Genomic DNA, 25,419 nt, shown 5'->3' with positions numbered 1-25,419 from the left:
GACTAGAGTTGCCAACCGTTCCGTTTACAAATACATATATTGTCCGTTCAATTCATCGACTCAAACCATCAATCAAATAGAGAAATACACATTATGCAAATATTTATATTGGAAAACCATTTCGTTCATTCCTACCGAGAGTTTTTTATTCGTAAATATTCTAAAATACATAGTGATAATTTTTTTGTATATTACCTGCATGCACTTACACTAATATCAATTTTGTTTTTATATATTTTTTTAATAATACTTTCAAAGAAACATTCAGTATTAATATATTTTTGTATGTAGGATTATACCTTGTAAACAATTTCACACATTTAACTTATCTACATTTACACTAAGGAATTCAAAAATCATTTACACCCACATACGCTCGAGAAAGATTCTACCGTTCTTAATTTGTACTCAACTTTAACATCTTCATTGAGAACCGAGCCGAGCCATATCTGAGCGAAACAATAGAATATTCTCAATTCAGTTTAAATATTATACATATATAATAATAATTGCTATCTATAGATTTACACGGGGGGGGGGGGGGTAGGGAAAGAGGGTGGGAAATAGGGCAATAACAAGAATGTTTACACATATAACAAATGTATTTACAATAAAATTAAATAATTAATTAAATACGTTAAAATTAGTCGTTAAATTAAGTAAAAATAACTAAGTTGAAACGTCAGCTTCTTCGTCATCCTTATCTTCCTCGCGGAGTACTGTGTTCACATTGTCCAAGTTAACTATAAAAAAAAAGAAACTTTTAAATACATATCTTAAATCATTTGTATTATTAAATTATTTGAGTATAACCGTAATTTTAAATTTGAAAAAATTAAATCGTATAAATTGAGTATAATTATTATTTTGAATAAAAATACCAATAATTTTATTTTACTACCGCCATCTATGTTAAAAAATAAAACTGGATAAACGTCAGGCACTTTTCAGAAATTCAAATTTCAAACGCGTCTAAAACTAATTTTTTTCTCCATCGTAATGGCGGAGGATACATTTATTTATATTGATGACCAAAATGAGCAATATGGCAAAGTATGAAAACGATCGGATAAGAGGCAAATTTTTTCCTGAATTGTAATCGTAAGTGAAGCTAAAAGGAGGTATGTAAAAATGAGCAATATGACAAAGTATAAAAACGATCGGATAAGAGGCAAAAATTTTACTTAATAGTAATCGTAAGTGAAACGTAAAAGAGGTATGTAAAAAAAGGGCATCGGCCATATAAATTTTATAAAAACATGTTTTTATCATTCATTATATAGCCTATTAGTGAAGTAAAAATATATATGATATATAATGAGGAGCATATAATGCAACTTTTATAATATATGGTGTGAAAAAGTTAAATTTATAGGCGTTTAAACAATTAAAATCTGACAAAACGAGTGGGAGGCGGAAAGTTAAACAAACAAGGCTGGCAATGGATTAGCTGTCACCGTCTCCAAAATTTTTGGAGATTCTTAAACGTGTTTATTGCGATTATATTTCACCATCGAACTAGCGGAAGCAATTGAAATCTCTATTGGCGGCCAAACCTCGCAAAATGGCAAAGTTTCAAACCAATCGAGAGAATGTAGGAATATTTTCAGACCGACTGGCGAAGTTAACCTAATATAAACCGTGTAAACTAATAATAAAAGCCTTGTAAAAATGATAAACATCATAAAAATTAAGATATTATAATAATTGGACTAATATATGTATGTACATATATATGGGTCTACCTCACAGGACCGAAAGTGAAAAGGTCGAAAAAGCAAAGATCGAAAATCGAAAGATCTTAAGTCGAAAGATCAAAAAAAAGTGTGCATGGTAAACGGTACTATGTATATATAATATATGTATGTATATCAGTGGCATGCGGTGAAATTATTTCTCTCTTTTTGCTATACAGCCTTGTTTAAGGTGCGCGCGCAGGATACGGGAGGAAAAGCCTGTTCCTCTTGTTTCTGTTGTATCCTACTAACGCAAATTAAGTGAGATGTACGACGGGGGGGAGAGAGTTTTACCGCACGCCACTGATATACATATATACTAACCGTTTTTCATATGTATGCATGATAAACGAATGGCACCCGACAACAATATATGGCTACTTTTAGTTTTCAATCTATATAACTACCGGCAAACTCTGATAGGAAACTGTCGAATTGGAGTCACAAACATCCAAATCTGACCAGCAGCACCGCAGAAATACCAAAAACCATACAGCGTATGATTATTTACAATAGGTGTAGCCAGGGATCGAACCTGGGACCTCTTATACGCCAACCACTGAACCATACTGCTGGCTAATGTTACATGTGTTGAGTTCATTGACGTATAATACACTAGATCCGCCCTCACGCTTTATACTGGTCTCCCTTTTGGCGCATGCAAAATACATGGCGCATGCACAGTTTCTCTCAATAGGTAGGTAGGTACCACTGCGTCGTAGGGAAAAAAACTTTTTTTTCCCAACTTCCCCTCTAGTTAAACCCCACGCACCCCTCAGTTAGTGAAGATAAGATCTCCGACCAAAATCACACGTTAGGGCCCATCTATGTGTATTATATATCTATGGTTGAGATAGGTTATGTTCAGAGTTAGGTTATGTTGCACTAGGTTATGTTCAGAGTTAGGTTATGTTGCACTAGGTTATGTTTAGAGTTAGGTTATGTTACCTGTTCCACACGGTCCCGCATGCCTGGTGTCGATGACGTAACCGGTAGCACACGCGTCCCTCAACATCTGACACCAAGAAGTGTACGTCCGGTTGTTGGTGGCACATAACGTACGTCTGGGTCTCTGGTGGCAGCGCGCTCCGCAAGTCACGCATCTTGGCGAGCCGGTGCGTGAGTCACTCAAGCACTCCTGACGAGGTTTGCACCTGATGGTGCCGCAAGATGCTCCAGCTGCAACAGGAAAAAGCACCATTTTAGTCGAGCGAACGAGCGTGCGTGATGCGTGAGCGTGACGTAATCACGCATCGCGACAATTGATTCAAAAATATATTCATGTGCAATCAATTTTTAGGATTAGTTAATATTCTAAGCGCTCGTCGCAGACAATGCACGTTGCAAAAAAACATTCTATCTAATTCCACTTACGGACAGGATGTTGGTGTGCGTTAGTTCAATATTGAAAAAAAAACTTCATATATCTTACAATGCTTACATAATGGATATGTTCCTTTTGCTTTTCTGTATAGTATTAGTCAGAGAGTATAATTTAGTATTTAAAAAATATATACATGAGAAACGCTATAATTATAATATTATTTTATTCAACACTAGTGGTTTTACCCGGCTTCGCTCGGTATTTGTAATATAAACCGCTTAAACTTGGCTAATCGAACAGTAAATATTCATTTGTTTTTTTATTAAATTTATTTCAATCGAAAAAAAATAATATTCAACCAATCGAATCATCGTCATAGAAACTTTGACTTGTTTTCGATGTTCTCAATCAAAAATACTTACAAAGTCTCTTTCGAAATTATATATTAGATTATAACAGGAAGACCTAACGGGCAAACCCAATGTGCCTTTCTGGCCAATTTTCAAAAAAATATTATTACAAACATAATATACGTGAAACTTGGACATCGAACGCCAAAATATTAGACCAAGTCCAACGTATTCAAAGAAGTTTGGAATGCTGTATGCTCGGCACAACGAGGATATAATAAATAAGGATAGGCGCTCAAGTGCTATTTCCCAGGAAATAGGGGTTGCCTATTGTCAATTTCTATTGTTCTACAAAGCTAGAGAGCAAAAAAAAGGTTGACAATAGCCAACCCCTATTTCCTGGGAAATAGCACTCGAGTGCCTATCCTTAATAATAAGTAGTCACCGGACCCAGAAGGTGCCGCGTATTGTTCAAAGGTTGTAAATGCATTGTTTAAGGTTTGCCGAACCTTTTTTACAAAGGATTTACAACAATGGAACAATGGATAGCACTGTGACTATCCTACCTCTAATAATAAGAAACGGAATACTTGGGTGAGAAGTATAACAAGGGAAGTGGATATAGTGGAGATAGTGAAGAGGTTGAAACGATAATGAGCAGGCTTGGAAAAAGGCAGTGGGAAATAAATAGGGGTAATATTTATATGTATATTCCCTCATATAAAGGCATCAAAGAATTTTTTTCGAATTATTTCTATCAAGAGAGAGAATTTAATTTCAGTGCGACTCCAAATTACAGACCCAAACTCTAATATGCTCCGGACAAGCGAACAATAAAGCAACACCATTATACTTGGATCTTGGAAGTAGTGAGCATTGCGCGAAACAAATCCAAGCATTTTGATAGCCCTACAGTACATCTCTGAAATATGAGTCGAAATTTTGAATTCACTCCTAAACAGTATGCCAAGATCAACAGTTGAGTCAGTTCGCAATAACTGATAGTTCCGAAGGCTATAAGCGAACTCAATAGGGGAAAGAGACCTTGAGAAGGAAATTATGCTTATATGTATGTAACAGTGACGCGTTAGAGTATTCTGTAATGTCACTGTGGGTAATATGTATGTAAATAAATAAATGTCGTAACCATGTTATGTTTCTAAACCAATAGTTTTTATTTTATTTTCAATTTCTACTTTTATAGCAATGTTAGCAACTGAAAATAAGGCTGAAAAATCATTATAATCGGAATGAGGCCGATGCTATAGTGACTGTTAAGACAGGTCAGTTTTGAGACATTTATTTTTTTATTACAATTTCGCCATAGTGACATTACAGATTAGCTCCAGGTCATCACTATGGCTAATTTATTACAAGACATTGAAAACTCATAATTAACGAGACATCTAAATACATAATTATCACATACATACACATGTAAATCGAAACAATACCTGACATCTATGGTCAGATATTACAAACATCGTATAAATACGATTAATAACATTTTTCATGTAACAATACGAATTTTCACATTCGATAAACAACCACAGAGACATCTATGGTGAGAAATCTGGCGAAACCTGAGATATTACAATAACTTAAGGTTTGCAACAGAAAATTGGGAAAGTAAAAGCCAATTTTACAGGAACCGGAAATGAAAATCAGAAAAATTGGCAAATTCTGATATGAAACGATCGACCTCGACAAATCAACGTCTGGCCAACAACGAGACTCTTAAGGTCTGACCGCACTATGCGACAACCGAACGATCCGACACTTCACAACAGTACGCGACCAAATATTATTTCTATGAAATTGTATGAGACATAACGCACTGCACGACAGTCGCATGACGTAGAACGACATCGTGCGTCAAAGTTGACTTTCCGACCAACTTTGACGCAAGGTGTCGTTCGCGACGTGACGCAAATGTCGTTAAGTAGGGGTTGCATTGCGACAATTATTCTCCTTCTTCATATCGTGACTTTTAAATAGCATGTAGCCATAATCTTTTGGTTTTTCTCGATCGTTCTTCTTCCTCGCATATCAAACAGAGGTACCGAACGAATGATTGACATAATTTATTGCGTAGTGTCGCATCGCTGTCGTTCAAGTGCGGTTTACCTAATATTGTCGCACACTGTTGTGAAGTGTCGGATCGTTCGTTTGACGCATAGTGCGGTCAGACCTTTATTTATTTTTTACATATATACCAGGAAGGCCTTACAGGTAAAACCCAATGCGCCTTCCTGGCCAATTACAAATTACAATTACAATGCAGCATTTTTATTACACAAGTCGTTGAATTACGAGACACTGAAAAACTCGCAAATTAACGAGACATCTATGTATGAATTGTACATACATTTTATTGTACGTTAAATAGTGGTGACATAGTAGGTAGGAAGGATATTGTAGCCAATTTTTAAACGAGAACCGTTTCAACAATGAAATCAGAGAAAATTGACAAACTCTGATAGGAAACGATCGACCAGGAGTCACAAATATCCAAGTCTGACCAGCAGCACTACAGATGTACTCGGAAAAATACTTTTCAATCGAGGTCAACTCATGGGATCGAACCCGGTGCCTCTCGGTGTTAAGCAGAAGCTTAAGAGGGCTGTACACCCGAAACCTTATTTTTGTTACCGTTCCTTTCTTCGATATATATATTGAGTGTATGTATATATTGAGTGAATGCGACAATATATATCAATATATATATTGAGTGAATGCGACAGTTTCGCTTTGACCAGATAAAACGTTGTTTAAATTGACAAAATCGAGGGTTCATATTCTACTATTTTCTCCTCCAAAACTGGACCAATTTTTAAAAAAATTTCATCATCGGTATGAGAAAGATATTTTCTGTGCATCTATTGGCGTATTTTTTTAAAAATCGACCGTTAAATAACCACGCTAGACTCTTTTCGTGGGTGTAAAAAAAGAGGCGATTTTATAGAAGTTTGGCGGCTCCTAGCTCCTATAAAAAATAATTAATTAAAAAAAATAAAACGATAGATGCACCTCAATGGTGGATATCCATAGCATATTAAAAAATAATTTCTCTAGTGCCATAATTGAGGTAGGGAGAAGTATAGTACGTTTGTATGGACAAGGCGCTGCTGTCCAGCCCTCTTAACGACCGAGCTATGCTACTGGCTTTAGTGGGAATCGATCCCGTGACATCAAGCATGAAAGAATTCAATACTCACCACTAGACCACCCTGCTGGTTATGTCAGAAAACATATGATAAATTAGACGCAAACAATTTGCTAAGATGATCATGTTTGGTTTTGGATATGTCCTTGATCGGAGTATGTAATGATATTTTTATCACCATCAGACATCACACCTCGTCAGACAAACGAAAGTGATTTTCGACGAACCGAAACCGAACGGAAAAAAGTTTCAAACTCGCAGCCGCGCGCACTCTAATGGCCAATTTATATTCGACGCGAGTGCACTCGCGAATCTGAAAATAGACAGATACCATCGGCGAATAAAGATCGCACAAAACTCACACACACACACACAAACAAACCCACGGTCGTAAAATTCGCAAATGAACCGATCGAGACTTCCGTCGGCTCCTTTCTGCGAAAAGCCGAGCCACAATCCTAGGAGAACGACAATTAAACAACATTTCGCGACATGCGGCTTTGAACGAAACGCCGCGAAAAAATGCAACGGTGTCCGGAATATTAAAACATCCCCATACGTGACATCCTTTGCAGATCGGAGGAGGATCGCTTGCAGTGGGTTAATGTGGCACCGAGAGGGTTAACCGATTCTGAAATTTGCGTATATTTTCCCACGGGAAGCCAACGCGCGTTCAAGTCTCTGTCTGGTCGTGTCTCCGTTGCAATCCGGACACGTAGGTAATAACCGTTTCCGGATCGCTATAATACTCTTCAGTGAATAACTAATCAAAGACCTACTTATTGAGTGTGTGTGTGTGTGTGTGTAGAATGTGCATGGGAGTTGAAAATGTTGCACTTTGAAGTGCACTGTGCAAACAGACGAGGATGCAGATGCGGACGTTAAATTTTAATTATCCCGAGAAAACATTTCTGCTATGTACATATGTATGTATGCACATGATGAATTGTAAACAATGAATGATTGCTTAGTCGAATTCTTGTTTATGCTATTCTGGAAAGATTATTCAGGGCAATACTCAGGGAGTCAATCAACTTCCATGACTACGGGTTTTCAACAAAAAAATATCTTCCGATACATAGCATATATTGTATGTAGTTATATCAAGTTTTTTGATCATGAGAAAATTCGATTGATTTTTTCAATTCATACTATAGCATGAGACTCACGTAATATGTACATGCTATCGCATTCACCCCCCACTCAATCCGTGATGGCCAATTACATTTCGTTTCAGTTTCACATTGCATTTTGGTCAAGAAATACAAAATTGATCAAGAAATACTCCATTACATCAACTACCCTTATCATATTATTATAATAATATCTAAATATCCACGAGAATCTTATTTTTTACGGATAACGGCTCTAACGGCTTAATCTTTACCAAATGTGTCTGAAATTATAAGAACTGTATATAATGGCTATTTAACAAACTAATTCGAGGGTAGTAAATGATAAAGTAAACATTCAAGACCTCTCATTGAGATTTAAGAATATCCTACTATGTATTTATCTTTTCTCAAATAATTGCCAATAATTCAAAAACACATTGCTGGAAAGCAAATGTTTATTTATGGACATTTAACAGGTTTCTGGAAATTTAAAATTTTGAACAAAGGTTTTCCGGAAGTCATTGGCCAACCAATTGGATGATTTTTCGTAGTGGAAAATTATTAACATACCTTATACAAATACATAAATAAATCAATTTTCTTAAATGTACATACGTCATCGTTTTGTGTGCTTTTTTTTAATATGCAAGTTTTCGTAACTTGTAAAACACATGTGCCTCTATTAATCGATTAATCGATTAGTTCTTAACGAGCGCGTGTTCCAGTTCTCTCTTAAATTGCATGTTCTTTTTAACCCTTTCTGTTCTACATACAATGTAGTAACTGACTTAGTATGCACCGGTGCACTTTAAAATGCAATTGCACATTTGTACGGTATGTTACCGAGACGAACTAATGAGACAGGGGAGGACAGGGGGGAGGGAGAAAAAAAAACGTTAATTAAACTGCATTGCGAGTTACATATTTGCAACTGGTCCGATCGAAAGTCAGTCGACCAGATTTTTACAATTTTTTTCATTCACTCAATGCGAACGTAAAAATTAGCAAGCAAGAGCTGCACTCTTCAAAATGAAAAATTTCCCAACTACACGTGATCTTAGCACAGCACTCCAACCTACATAGACTTCTATGATGCTTCGTTTTCAGCATCATTCTGTATGGGTTATAAGCATGGCTGATTGATGCCATGTATAAAAGCTACAGGCTTTTGAGATGTGGACATACAGAAGGATGCTGAGAATGGTACGATGAACCAATTCCGAGGTGCTGGCCCTGATGGGAAATTATTTTTTTGTTTTTGTTTTAATATGTTTTTCTTCAACATAATGTTTCAAGAACATACATGAAATTTATTGTTTAAAAATTTAAGAGGGGGTGCGCTGAAACCGATCTGCCTATGGGTGCCATATACCCTCGGGCCGGGCCTGGTCTCAGCAGCCGAGCATTATTCCGAGCAGCCATAGGGCGAAATCACACAGCAGTGAATGTGGCACGTGATTTTTTTTAGATAGTTAACATATAGAAAAAATGCGACGTTCATGGCACGCATGCATGGCACACGTCCTTTCAAAACGACACTTTCGACCTATGTCGTTGAAATTTTATGGTAGTATTTATCTTTGCTTGACAGTGATCTATACCAAAACGACCCTTTGGACCATTTTCGGTAAAATTGTATCCTTGCTTGACAGTGAACGATAACGAATATGGGATACACCGTTATCGTTATCGAACAATTTCAAAGACATAGGTCAAAAGTGTTGTTTCGAAAGGACATGTGCCATGCATGCGTGCCATGAACGTCACATGTTTTCTATATAAAAAAAAACCACGTGCCACATTCACCACTGTGTGATTTCGCCCATAGACAGAGTACGGATGGGAAGTAGGGATCCCAAATATTAACTTCAACTATTTGAATATCGAATATGTCTAATATTAATATATATATTTTTTATTTTTTTTATTTTTACATATATACCAGGAAGGCCTTACAGGTAAATCCCAATGCGCCTTCCTGGCCAATTACAAATACAAATACAGCATTTTTATTATAAGTCGTTGAATTGCGAGACACTGAAAAAACTCGCAAATTAACGAGACATCTATGAATTGTACATAAATTTTTATTGTACATCAATCAAATTTTTCAAATAGTGGTGACATAGTAGGTAGGAAGGATTTTTAGCCAATTTTTTTTTTCCGGGAAACGTTTCAACAATGAAATCAGAGAAAATTGGCAAACTCTGATAGGAAACGATCAACCTGGAGTCACAAATCCAGGTCTGACCTACAGCATACTCTGAAAAATTCATTTTCATTCAGGGATAGAACCCGGCACCTTCTTGACGGTAAGCAGAAGCTTAACGTCCGAGCTATGCTGCTGGCTATGAATATGAATATCGAATACTATAATATATGTATATGAATATGAATATCGAATAATGTCGACTTCACCTATTTGAATATCGAATATTCGAATATATTCAAAAATAAAAAAAAGGTAATTAAATATGTACCAAGCATAAATTTGAATGAATCGTCTTATCATAGTTGCCATTGAATTCCACCTCGTTTTTACAGCCAATAATAATTAACCAATGTTTTATTTTCTTTATTCATTATGATTTCTTGTAAAAATGTATATTTCGCCGGTGACTTCTTAAATATTCGTATTATTTTTCTGATGATTTCTAAAATTTCGTAGAGATTATTATCGATCGGAAAGTGATTTTCTTCAAATGTTTCCGTATTTAATGAATAAAAATCTGTTTCTTCACATGTAGACATTTCATCTTCTTCATTATCTTCATTTTTATCACAATTATTCCTATTATATATTTAATTTTCTTCATAATCGTCGGCTTCTTCATTATCATTCTTTTCATGTTGATTTTGTGTATTTAGTTTATAAAAAATATATATATACACGAATAATATTCGAATAGTTGATGAAATATTCGAATAACGAATGGCTGAAAAATCAGACGAAAAATTCGAATACTCGAATGTTCGAATATTCGACTGGGATCCCTAATGGGAAGTCTAGTTGCTGATGTTCTGGGAGGACAGGGCACATGAAGAAGAGAAGTATGATTATTTTCAATCGAGGTCGAATCAGGGCTTGAACCCGGGACCTCTCATATACATACACCAACTACTGGGTGAAATGACTTGTCCGTTGGAGTTGGACGATTTGGTGTGGGGAAAAAAGGCGCGTGGGTGCGCCACCGACATTGTGGTCTCGAATTCCTCAGGTTTCAGGTTAAAAATCGGCGCACAACTGCTGCCGCCGCATTCTTGGTGTTAACGGCCGTCACGACCAAGCCCCCATACACTAATGACGTATATTAATTAATACGTCGGTACTGTACCGTAGCACGCTTCTAAACTTGCCTCGTTCCCACACAGAAAAATCCTTTCTTGTCTTGTCGTCTGGCCTTCTCAACCTCTATACTCGATTCTAATCATTCAACCACTTATCCGGCTGATGATGGCTGAACGTTCCGCGTATGATTATCCCATTATCGCTTGTGCAAATCGGTCGTGTCTCCTTTTGGGATGAGTCATTTTTAAAATTTGAGGAAAACGGATCAGTTCCTGGCTCGTCCGATTTCTGAGAAGATTGGCTTAACTGCTGTTTTTTGTAGACATGATTCAAATTTCACATGTAACATTCTTGCGAATGGATTTTTCGTCATTCTAAAACTATTTGAATCAAGCATGTGAACTTTGTGATGGCACGAAATGCTACATTCTTAAAAAGATCAATACTTAAATGAATTACAGAAAACTATGATTTAAATATCATAATTTTCAGCAGCTCTATTTATAAACACAAGTCCGTACATTTTTCTTGACGCCTTCCTTCCATTATTTTACACACTATTATGTACATATGTATATTTTATAGTTGAAGTGTATCTTCCAGTTGTGGTATATTTTGACTAGTTGGAATATTTTCCATCTAACCTGGTACCAACTGCCGTTATAGTTGAAGTGTATTTTCAGCTGTAGTATATTTTGACTAGGTGGAATATATTCCGTCTAATCCACCTAAGTTATAATATGACGAATTGTATGCCAAATGATCAAAATATATTACAACTGAAAATAAAGTTCAACTATAAGTGAGATGGAGACGTTTGGTTTTTGTGAAAACGTCACTCGACTAGTAGATTGAGTTGGAAAGTCACATTTTTTGTTTTGAACACATCTTAGAGTTATCGTAATACGGTACGCATTACCTTTATTCGTAATACCTAGCAAATATTAACGCGTTATTGAATTCTAAAGCATCTGTAAGAACATCAGAGCTGTCAGAACTCAACAGTTACAACTGGAGCAAATTGTTGAAAGTATATTTGCACTTGTAGAGATATAATTTACTAGTTGAATTGTATTCGAAAATGAATGGCACTACACTTCGACTGTAAATATGTATATACCATTCGAGAACTTTCAGTTTTCACCCATTCTTCATTTCATTTTATTTTATTACAGGTAGGCCCATTTTATTTTGTACATAAGTATTTACAATTCCAAGCATTACAAATATAATTATATTTATACAATACCATAGAGACATCTATGAACAAATTCGAAACTAGAAACTTAAATTTGCGAGAAACTGGGATAGGTTGCCAAATTTGGTGGAACTGTTTCAACAATGAAATCATGTAAATCGGGTAACTCCGGTAGAAAACGATCGACCTGGAGTCACATAAATATATTCAAGATCTGGCCAGCAACACCGGACCAGATATCGAACGCATGACCTATCAATTAAAAACATTATACGCTATCCACTGAGCTATGTTGCTGGTTATTTTTTTCTTTATTTGAATCTCTTCATTTGAATATCTTTATTTGAATCTTTTCATTTGAATTTTTTCGTTTGAATCTCTTCATTTGAATCTTTTCGTTTGAATTTCATCACCCCACTACGCCAATTGCTCGAATCGTATCTCTCACCTATGTATGTACAATGCAATCTATGTATCTATGTATACATACATATATGTATATCACATATATAACATGTCTAAGTTTCGCATCCATACGTCAAATCTATCAAAACCTCTCTTTTTGAAACTGCAATTTTCAATTCGAAAGCACCTTTAATTCAAGTGCATTACATTATAATTTCACTAGTCTTATTGATTTAAATATAACATAAAATAAACTAGCAGCGTGGTCGGTGAGTATTTAATTATTTCGTGCTTGATGTCACGGGTTCAATTCCCACTAAGAGTCTCGTTGTTGGCCAGACCCTAGTTTGTCGAGGTCGATCGTTTATTATCAGAATTTTCCAATTTTTCTGATTTTCATTGAAACGGTTCCTGTAAAATTGGCTTTTAAGGTAAAGTTTCTGTTACAAACCTTGAGTTATTGTTATATCTCAGGTTTCGCCAGATTTCTCACCATAGATGTCTCTGTGGTTATTTATCGAATGTAAAAATTCGCATTGTTACATGAAAAATGGTATTAATCGTATTTATACGATGTTTGTAATATCTGACCATAGATGTCACGTATTGTTTCCATTTACATGTGTATGTATGTAATAATTATGTATTTAGATATCTCGTTAATTATGAGTTTTCAATGTCTTGTAATAAATTAGCCATAGTGACGACCTGGTGCTAATCTGTAATGTCACTATGGCAAAATTATAAAAAAATAAATAGAATATATAAAAAAAAATAAATTGCAAAATGGCAGCTAAGGAGTTATAACAATACACTCATTCCATCAGTTGATTGTCAAAGTCATCACAATTTTATGTACACATGTGTGTATGTACAAACACTAAATGCAGCCAAATACATAGTTGTACAATGAATCCGATACACCACACGATTTCCATCAATTTGGACATATAAAGCTTATAAATATAAAATACGTCCGAATAATAAATATTAAACGTCTTTGCCTACGACATATCTTCATAACCTTGATCTTAAAATTTTTGAAGCTTTTATTATCCCATTCCCACGTAAATCTTCTTACACGTGTTTCAAAATTTAGGGGCTCGAAATAAATCCAAGTTTCTAATCTCCACATATTACATCATAAAAATATTTTCAGATGAATTCGAATGGAGAAAAAAATAATAATTACATCCGAAAACTGGGTGGGAGCCAGTGTCGGACGATAAATCATTAGATGCGATGATTTCAAAAAAAGGATATCAAAAGTAAATGTCAGACACGTGTCTGAAGATTTACGATCGGCTTATTAACCGAACCGCTATTTTACAGAAGCCGTAATTTTCTTCTACATATATACTTATAAATATGAATATTTGTATATACATTTTTTGTCCGCTATGTAAAGTTTCAATTTAGAACCACAAAATTTAATAGATTAACTTAAAACATATACATATGTATACAAACATGATTTTCGTAAGGATTTTTTTTTATATTGCACCCAACCGAGCAATGCTGAGTAGTTCGGCTAGTCTTTCTTCTATTATATATGTATATAAAAAAATTATGTTTGTATATCCTACATAATATGTAGCCAGCAGTATGGTTTAATGGTAGCGTGTATGTTTAGCACCAAGTGATCAGTGGGTTCAATCCGCAATACTGCTGGTTAGATTTAGGGGTATTTGCGACTCCAAATCGATCATTTCTTATCAGAGTTTGGCAATTTTATCTGATCATTGTTGAAACGGTTCCTCAAAATTGGCAAAAAATCATCTTTCTTGCTGTCACAAATCTTCTGTATTTATTGTGTGTGTAATTTGTAAAAATTATGTTCAAAATCTAAGTCTATAGATGTCTAAATGGATCAATTATGTAATTAATTCATTAACTAATTGTTATTTCGTGTTTTTCAGCTTGTGGAAATACAGTGATTTATGTAATAATAAAATGCTGCATCTTTTGTAAATAATTGTCCAGGAAGGCGCATTTGGGTCTTCCTGTCAAGCCTTCCTGGTATATATGTATGTATAAATAATAAAAAATAAAAATATATTGTATGTACACTCATCGTCACAAAATTTGGTTCACAATCGCATGATACTTAAACTAATATAAATCGTAGATGGATTTAGGAAGGAGTTGAAGCCTTTGACACGTTGTTTTTTTTTTCAAATTTAATCCATTCGAGCAACGCCAGGTATCGTACTACATATATGATCAAATAAAATGATCATATTCCCGCCATGCAAATCTACATATTTCAATTTAAAACTATCAAATTTTATACTCTAATTTAGACCTTCAGAAGGGATCAAAGCAATTTTCATGCATTCGAGCAATGCCGGGTATCGTGCTATATTTTCATACATTGTCATAGCAAATTTGAGTTTATGGCAACTCGAATTTGCTGATATAATAAATATACTAACCATTATGTAAAAAATGTATGTATTTCTCGAAAAATTAGTACTTGTTATCGAAATTATTCATAATATATATCACTATGATACAGTATTAATATAATTGCTTATTAATGTTTGTAATTGGCCAGGAAGTAGCATTGGGATTTACCTGTTAGGCATTCCTGGTATATATGTACATATGTTTAATTGATCGTTTTCCATCATTCAAATCTACATATTCAATTTATGACTACCTAATTTGAAACATTACATAATGTTTCTCTAACTTAGATCGTTTTGGAATGCATTTGAAGCTTACGATCATAGAGATCCCGTCCTTCTTTCACCCGTCCGAGCAGCGCCGGGCGATTCTGGGTCATCGGGTTCATTATCATTATGCACACATAGCAAAAATGCAGACCTGTGTCTTCTTTTTTTACACCGATGCTGATTTTCCGAGTGCAACACGAGCCCATCGCAACAAATGTGCATTGTCAGCCGATACTCAACACCGCAAGAAGTGCACTCTGGTCAATCTATGTAGATGAGGTCAAACCAGGTACTGCATACATTTGCATCGCTACAAAGTAGCCGCGACGACAAAAAAAAATTCACTCATTATGATAATGAAATGCCGAGATAAGATGCCAAGCTTAGATTGAATCAACCCATCCTCAATTAAACTATCCAACCTTATCTTCATTGCATATTTACATTCCTGGCGTTCGTTATCCTTATCCTCGATCACATCCACGCACTATTTGCGGTTGTTGCTTCAATTAGACATTTCTAGTTTGTATATTTGTAATAAGAAGCAGAACATACATACATAAATGAGTACGATTTTATACATAATTCCATTTGCCATTCGTGTTCTTGACATATCAATGTCGGCACTTAAGGGCGTGTGAATAGAATAGTGAATAGTGGATGAGATTACGCACTTTTGCAATTAAAATGGTAGACTACTATCGACATATTGAAAAGTCTTCCGAGAATATACAATTTTGGATATTCTGGTAGTTTAATGGGAAGAGAGTTTGCGTATATTTAGTTCAATTAGCTCCAGCTTAATTGAAGCTGTACAAAATGTAGATTTTCTCTTTAACTGTGATTAAACAGAATAATTGGCAATTAGTTATTAAAATTTAAGGCTATGTATAAAATATTCAATCCATGTAAGTATATATGAATTTATTTTTGTGCAACTCTAAACTACATATATAGTTAGTTCAAGCTTATTTGAGGCCAAGGAAAACGTAGAAGCAACGATAAAGTTTTGAATATATCACCCATAGTTCTGTTTAATAGATTCAATCCACATAATATAGTAATTTGAGCCAATTGAATTATGAAAGCTACATTGATTTGAATAGAAACAAAAATAGATTCATAAAGTTGGATATACAATATACAAATATCTCTTGTGGGTTGGATCTTTTGAGCTACAAATTACAAGTCTGTACGCCATACAAATGGAGATGTCAAATTGAAAGTTAAAATTTTTGGGAAACCACACTTAAAGGCACAGACACAGAATTGTATGACTAAGCGTAGGTAGACATCTATGGACACATTTGTAGCATTTTTATTCAATTCAACAACAATCGAGATGTTGAATAGCTCGAATTTTGCGAGAGAGATAGGATAGGGATGCCAATTTGTTGGAAATTAAAGGCACACACACACATAATTGTACGACAAAGTGTAGGTAGACATCTATGGATACATTTCTAGCATTTTTATTCAAATCAACAACAATCGAGATGTTGAATAGCTCGAATTTTGCGAGAGAGATAGGATAGGGATGCCAATTTGTTGGAAATTAAAGGCACACACACACAGAATTGTATGACAAGGTGTAGGTAGACATATATGGATACATTTCTAGCATTTTTATTCAAATCAACAACAATCGAGATGTTGAGTAGCTCGAATTTTGCGAGAGAGATAGGATAGGGATGCCAATTTGTTGGAAATTAAAGGCACACACACACACAGAATTGTACGACAAGGTGTAGGTAGACATCTATGGACACATTTGTAGCATTTTTATGCAAATCAACAACAATCGAGATGTTGAATAGCTCGAATTCTGCGAGAGAGATAGGATAGGGATGCCAATTTGTTGAAAATTAAAGGCACACACACACAGAATTGTACGACAAGGTGTAGGTAGACATCTATGGACACATTTGTAGCATTTTTATGCAAATCAACAACAATCGAGATGTTGAATACCTCGAATTTTGCGAGAGACATAGGATAGAGATGTCAATTTGTTGGAACTTAAAGGCACACACACACATAATTGTACGGCAAGGTGTAAGTAGACATCTATGGAAACATTTCTAGCATTTTTACTCAAATCAATAACAATCGAGATGTTGAATAGCTCAAATTTTGCGAGAGAGATAGGACAGGGATGCCAATTTGTTGGAACCTCAAACGATATATGTACATATGCAATATAAGAGTCAACTTTCAGACAAATCCGAACCTCTTAGATACAAGGTGGAAAAATCTAGGACTCGAGCATAAAATTGGTAACTAATGACATCGCTACAATACAATCCTGGGAAACAAATCAATCGCTAATGAGATCCAGATAACGTTTCAGGTTATGCAGGACAATTTTATTGAAACGGCTTCCGCTCTTCGAGCCGAGACAGGACTTGCTCCGGTTGTCCTCATGGTGTTTATAATTGGTTCTGAATGTCGTTGGTTTATTCATCGAGTGCAGGAGCAGTAGCTGTCAACGTCTATCCGGCAGATCAGTTCCCAGGCCGCACCCGCCCTGATGCCGTTTCTTGCATAGCAAATGCACCCACATAACAAACAGCAGGTGGGACGACTCCTCAAAAACTATAAACTATCTACTATACAAAGTTCAGTGTTTATTAGTGTGTTTAGAATTGCAAATATACAGTTTTCAATTTGGAAGCATCAAACGAGGTACACTATCTCGTAGTACTCATAATTAGGTATTGCAATACCGGTATACCGGTGAATTGCCAAATTTCGCTATCGGTAAATACATGTAAATTTTAAAATTTACCAGTAATTCCCGGAAACTATTTTATCGCGAATCAAGTACATATGTACATATACAGGCATCTTACTGCATAATATTGTTGCGTATAGATAGGAAGATCAGTGCACGCCGCCCAATTAGCGCGCTGCACTCATCGTCTAATCAGAGAGCCCGATTCATCGACCAATCAGAGAGCTCGGCTCACCGACCAATTAGCCAACTCGAATAAAGGACACTAATAGGTTATATAATGAATGTTAAAATGTTTATATTATAATTCTATATTCATGTTATTTTCAGTATTAAATGTGGCAATTTCAAAATGATAAATTCTCTGGCAACACATACCAACCAAATCGTAATAAATGCAATCAAGCGGACGTTTCAACTGTGATCCAAACTTTTAAATGGTCCAAACTTTAAATATATAAACAAGATTGGTTTAAATTAAAAAACAAATATTATTACAAATTTACACATTTATTCACCTGAGATTTATTTTCAATTATTTACGATTCAATCTAGGTTAACGTATTTAGACAAAGGAACCACATACACTTATGTAATCGACGATTTTTTTTTATTTACCGGTAAATATCGGTATACCTGTAGTAGGTAAAATCATTTACCGTTTACAGGTTTATGAAATTTGACGGTAAATTGCAATCCCTACTCATAATTTGGACGGTTTTTGGAAGGAGCTTTGAAGATTTTCTTAAGCTTTCATACCCCATCAATTATTTAATCAAAAAGCAGAAATCCTTAGAATTAAATCAATAGTTCTGTTCCCTCAACACAATATACTGAATACTGCTGAAAGTAAGACTCCAGGACTGATTTGAGGTATCCAGAAGATCACTTGTCAATACACAATATTCCAACAACGAGTTTATCATTGTCACAATGGCGTCCGAATCGCAAAGTCAAAAACCTCTGGACATAGAGCGGTGTCACTGACAGAGAGCGGTGTCATACATATGTACTTCGACGATGCATGATCGTACATATTTATGTGCTCATAAATAAAAAATACAAAATATTGAAAAAAATTAACGTAGACTATATAATTTACGTATTGGTAGAATATTTTGTTGGAAACCCGCTGCTATGGAAGTCGGATGACACTGCTGATGATTAGAGTCCTTAAATTGATGCGTGAGGAGGATTATGGTGTTGGGATGTTGGAAGTTGGGTCACACGCGTCCTTGATGTGTCCTTGTAGCGTCCTTGGCACGTCTGAGTGCACGCGTGCGGCGGTCACTCAACCAGCCTTATGCAATTCAAAATGCAGTTCCGCACGACCTCGTAAATGCTTTCTTCACTGCCAAAGAAAACTGCACTGTTAAAAGCTCTGAGGCTGATACGCGTCTGCGGACCAAAATTTCTGAGTTGCAATGGACCAAGTCTCAATACAAACTCGAATTCTGCAGACTCGCGGGTTTTTAATTTCATTTTTAGACCATTATTTAGTTTGGATTAATTTTATGTATGTATGCAAGTCGAAATCAACTACATATAGTAAATAGTTGAGATGTTTTAAGAAAGTGGAATGATTCTATCACTGAATTTTAGATGATTCATTTTTTACATAGAAGGAATTATATATCTGTAAAATCTTGAATGCTGTTTGTCGCTTTTATACTAATTTTTTAAATGATTTTCTGCCTGTGAAATTAATTTACATTAGAATCAATAAAAAAAAGAAAACCTTCGGATAGTTCTGTAAGAGTGATTCATTCCATCATCAGATGAAAATAAATAAATATATTTGCATACCGATTGTCGAATCATGTAAAAATCTCGATTCCTATTTGGGTATTTTTTTTAGTTTTTAAGTTTTTTAAAATGTCTGAGTAAATATGAATAAATATAAATTGAGTCAAAATTTGGAAAAATTAAAAAAATTATAACTAAGCTTGTTAAAAGAAAAATATATTTCTAAAAAAATATCTACAATTTTAAAGCAATCATTAGTGTCTATGAATAAGCAACCCAAGATCATGCCAACAAATTACGAAACACAAAATTCAAAGGGTTTTAGATATTTTCCGGCTATGAGTTTAAATTTTAGTGGAGAAAATCTGTAAAATATCTGCTCCTGCTTTTGGCGCTATATATTAAAATTATACAAAATAAGTTCTTCATCATATATTTTTAAATAATACAAAATTCAAATGGTTAAGTAGAATCTTTTTGAAAAGGATGTACATACATATGTTAATATTCAGTCGGAAGACTACTACAGATTTCTTAGAATACATATTTTCAATGGAGTTTGCATCTGTAAAATTCCAAACTGTATTTAAAATTGGGATTTTTTTTAATTTTGAACATAATTTCTATAATTAATGATACTGCAACGAAATTTAATAAGTGCAAAAAAATACAGATTAAAGTTTCTGGAACCCAAGTGTATAAAACCCATCACAGCATCTTCAATACATGCACAATCATCTGCAACAGTTTCAAACATCAAAGTCGACAGCGGCGCGGCAAAATTCCAACCACATCACAGGAGTAAATTGAAAAGTAAATGAAGCACTCGGATGATCCTTTTATTGCAGAGCCCGGTCGCAGCATGCAAATTGTGCGAAAATATCGGAATTTTGTGCAATCTGGTCGAACAATGCGACCGCCATGCGATTTAGTGCAACGTCATCGCGTCATGCACCCACAATGCATGGATAAGTGTGCAACGGCATGCAACAACAATAATAATTTACATATACGTACGAGTACATACAGACCCTACGATGCGATTTGTATAGCGTCAATCCGCAACAGGAATCCTTTGAAAGGAGAGCCTTGCAAGGCCTTGCCGATGCCCCTCAAACTATGAGACTCCCATATACTATGTACATATGTAAAGAAAAATTCTATGATAGTGTTACGTACGCCGCGGATTGAGCGAATTGCACTTAGGCCAACGGATATCTGTTATCGGATTAACTAATTGCTTGCACTTACTTCCAAGGATTATATCTGGACTCTAAGTGCATTTAGGCTAAACAATGACCGTTATTAGTTATTTCTCAGAATAGGTACGGGGAGACCCAATGTCGTGGAAATACATATCCGAATACGTGACTATACAACAGGTAAACAGATTAAGCGTCCTGAGAGATCTACCCTTTATAAGGCGGTACGTAGACGATATCAGGTCATTCTGGACTGAGCAGTGACAGTGCGTGTATCTCCTTAATCATCAATAAATGCTGTGATACGACTGTTGGCCTTTTACTTAGATCCTCCACCCACCCCGACGCAACAATAGTTTCTAAACTATCGTCAGATTTGATTTGATTTGGATGCAGCTTAAAAGAAAATTTCGCGACGTTGTTTCTTGGAATGGTTAATTCTCCAATAGAGTTATATTTTGAAAACAAAATAGAATGAAAAAACAAATTTTGACAAGTTTTGCCAAAGTCTAGAAATAAAAGGAACAGATTTGGGAAAATCCATAGCATATCTTTACGCGCTTAGTCTCCATGTGTCCTAATTTGGATGCAGCTTAAGAGAAGCTTTGCAGCATTATTTCCTGGAAAGATAAATTCTCCAAGAAGACCAAATGGAACGAAAAAACACAATTTTTTTCCAAAAACAGTTTTGCCAAGACAAGAAAGAAAGAAACAGATTTGAGATAATCTATAAAAGAATTGCAGATACAAATGGGATCATTCCAACAAAGAAGATTACTTAATATGGAAGTACATAGAACCTTCACGTGTTGAATGTTCGCGTGTCTTCATTTGGATATGATACACTATTCCCTGGAAAGTTTGACTTTCCAGTAGATTTATACCTCACATTAAAAATAATGACAAGGAAAACAGCAATAGGTTTGATAAAATCCATCAAAAGATGAAATGTGACCATCCCAACGCAAAAGACTACTTATAAAATATGAAACCTGAACCTTTGCGAGTTGAATCTCCGTGTGTCCTAATTTGGATGCAGCTTAAATTAAGCTTTCATACATTATTTTCTGAAAAGGTTGATTTTTCAGAAGATTGACACTTTGCCTTTTATAGAAGACAGAAGAGATCAAGAAAAACAAATTCTGATAAGTTTTGCTAAGAAAAGGAATAAAGGAACAGATTTGATAAAATCCATAAGAAGATTACCGATTCAAATGGGACCATTCCAACGAAGAAGACCACTTGCGACAGATGGAAGTTGAACCTACACATGCTAAATCCAATATGAGTCAAGTCAAACTGATAGACCCACGCGCGGTCTACTCGCTACTTGCACTCCCAACACAAACGTGACGTCACACTAGTGCATGTCAAAAACAACTGGATTTACTCAGCGACAATGCGCATGCGCGAATTCCGTCACTGTCAATTTTATCAAGTGCACGAACACGTGCAACTATATATTGTATATACAATATATTATATTATTTGAAAAATTATAATACACAATCTTTATGGTATTCACTGTTGAACTGCTCAAGTTTATCTGAATATACATACATACATATGTACATATGTATATATATGCGACTGTTTTACCGTTGAAAATGACGGGGCGAAAATCGCGGTCCGATAAGCCATCGTTAAACGTCGCATTTTAATACGGTCGTCAATGTGCATTGACGTTGCAATTAAAACTGGTTTTTGCATATCAAATGCAACATCGTGTGATGCAATCGCGTGCTCCAAACACTCCCAAGTTCAAACGCCGATACCCATAAATTGATAAAGCCAACCGATAATATACATACGTATGTACATATGTATGTATGTACATTCAAACGAAGAATCGTCGATGACTAATCATCATATGTAATTATTTCATGAATGAACTCGGATCAAATCCGCCTATGCAGTGATGCAAATGCACATGCAATCAATCGAATCCGACCTTTCATCGCGCAGAATTAGATTCAATTGCATACGTATTGTACGTATTGTAATGCGCTTAGACACGATAATAGTGAAAATTTCCATTATACATAATTGAATACGGTCAACGATCGACTGATCGATTCCTACATATATGATGGGTTTATAAATAAACTTCCAAACTGAATTATGCAGCTATTTTATAAATTTAAGCAGAATGAATGGTCGTATGTAAGAATTTTGTGCATACTGAGAGATGTACATATGTAGACTTGAAATTGGATAGGTCAAGCATTTTTATTTTAATAGGAATAAGACTCTCATTTTTAGATGGACAATGGATGAAATGAATTAAAAAACGTATTAAAATGATACATTAGTGGTATTCCGTTTTTAGAAAATTTTGAGTTTTAATTTTCAGATGGAGTATTACTACTATACACTACAAAAGTGAATCTAATGCATGCAAAATCTGCATACACATTAGATAAGTAACAAGCTAGCTTAGTTACAGATTATTCTCAAATGGGAGGGGGAAGATGTGGGTATTTTAATGTTATTATTGATGTTTTAAATTATGTTTTACCATGATGCCATTATGAGTTTTACTCCTGAGTACCAATGGTATTAAGCTTCAACACACATTACCAATGGTATTAAGCTTGTATTTAAACTGATGGATTATAAATTTGAAATAGCGATGAAAAATAGTAGGTGAGATTATTTGAGTAGCCGTTTCAAGATCAAGAAATCAAATAAATTTCGCAAACTCTGATATAAGAAACGACCGACTTGGAGTCACAAATATCTAAATCTGGCCAGCAACACTCCAGAAATATTCCGAGTAAATTCTCTTCAATCGAAGTCGACTCACGGTTTGAACCCGGGAACTCTCGGTGGTTAACATTAACGCAACCACCGGGCGGGGTATATAAAAAAACCTTTTCTATACGTTTATAACCAGGTTCTTAGCCTAAATATTTCTGAAGTTAAAACGAGAACCTTCAGAAGTTTAGAATATTTAAAAGGGTTTTTCATATATCTTTTCTCTTTAGAATAGTTTTGATTTTTTCAACTATTTTAAAAAAATAAGCTCTAAATAGACACTTATTGTTTAATTGGGTCGAGTTTGATGTTTTTTATTTTTATCTTGGTCTCTAAAAATTAGGGTGCATCTTAAAATCAATGGCGTCATATAAGCGAGGAAATATGGTAGTTTTGACTGATTAACGAGAATTCAAAGTCGCCATTTTACCAGAAACTCCGATACTAAGCGCTCCACATGCACAACGGCCATTTGTATAGTAGAAATGGACTTTTCATAAAATCGTCATTTATTTATTAATTCTTAATCAATTTTGAATGTAGAAAGATTACGAATTATCTATATACATATATATAAAATTGAATGTCTGTTTGTCTGTCTGTCTCGTATAGATTCCTACATCACTCAACTGATTACAATGGAACTTTCAGGATTTGTTGTATGCATGTCCGGGAAGCTTACCGTGAAAAAAAAGGGAAAAAACCTCTTTATAATAATATTCGTAATTACGATTTTACCGACGCGAAAGTTTGAAGCGCTTTTGTGTAGTCAAGGAAATGTGTTTGTTGGTAACCACGTTACCAGTTGGTTTGAAGAGACGTTATTTGAGGTCCAACAATCACTTGAAACGGGAATGGGAATTGCATGCCTTATTCTGGCATTGCAACGCATGCCGGGTTCAGCTAGTACGAAATAAAATCAGGGCGAAAATTTTATTAAAACTTTTCCTTGATACGACGCAAGCTATCCAGTACATATGTACATATGTAGGTCGATGGAAATTCAAAATTTGAATTTATCACGACAAAAGTTTTCCATTAGGTCCATCGATGAAAATCCAAAATTCGCATTTTTCGCTCCGGCCTAATGTATGTTACATACATATATGCCAGCAGCATAGCTCGGTCGTTAAGGCTTAAGGCGCCGGGTTCGATCCCATGAGCTGACCTCGATTGAAAATAATTTTTCTGAGTATATCTGTAGTGCTGCTGGTCAGACCTGGATATCTGTGACTCCAGATCGATCGTTTCCTATTAGAGTTTGCCAATTTTCTCTAATTTCATTGTTGAAATGGTTCCCGGTAAAAATTGGTTAAATATCCTTCCTACCTACTATGTCACCACTATTTGAAATTGATTAATGTACAATAAAATGTATGTACAATTCATAGATGTCTCGTTAATTTTCGAGTTTTTCTGTATCTCGTAATTCGTAGTGCTGCTGGTCAGACCTGGATATATGTGACTCCAGGTCGATCGTTTCCTATCAGAGTTTGCCAATTTTCTCTGATTTGTTGAAATGGTTCCCGGTAAAATTGGCTAAATATCCTTCCTACCTACTATGTCACCACTATTTGAGATTGATTAATGTACAATAAAATGTATGTACAATTCATAGATGTCTCGAGTTTTTCAGTGTCTCGTAATTCGGCGACTTGAATAATAAAAAAAATGCTGCAATGTTTGTAATTGGCCAGGGTTGGAGTTATTCGGGTTACC

The 25,419-nt window shown here is 35.2% G+C and overlaps 1 protein-coding gene across 2 annotated transcripts in view; it reads right to left on the bottom strand.

The window, feature by feature from the left end:
- Positions 1-242: 242 nt before the first annotated feature.
- Fs (Follistatin) overlaps positions 243-25,419 on the bottom strand; it is a 135,826-nt gene continuing 110,649 nt past the window's right edge. Inside the window, exons 6-7 of one of the 2 annotated variants that reach the window (XM_077437691.1) lie at positions 2,685-2,915; positions 243-743 (exon numbers count right to left, since the gene is read on the bottom strand). In XM_077437691.1, coding sequence (XP_077293817.1) covers positions 670-743; positions 2,685-2,915 — 305 coding nt within the window. In that variant the 3' untranslated portion in view covers positions 243-669. The remainder of the gene's footprint in view (positions 744-2,684; positions 2,916-25,419) is intronic. The other variant, XM_077437693.1, reaches the window with a different exon arrangement.

The sequence above is a fragment of the Arctopsyche grandis genome, chromosome 9, assembly GCF_051622035.1.
Source record: "Arctopsyche grandis isolate Sample6627 chromosome 9, ASM5162203v2, whole genome shotgun sequence".
Lineage (NCBI taxonomy): Eukaryota > Metazoa > Arthropoda > Insecta > Trichoptera > Hydropsychidae > Arctopsyche > Arctopsyche grandis.
The sequence above is the reverse complement of the archived record's forward strand: the minus strand, read 5'-3'. Positions and strand labels throughout refer to the sequence as shown.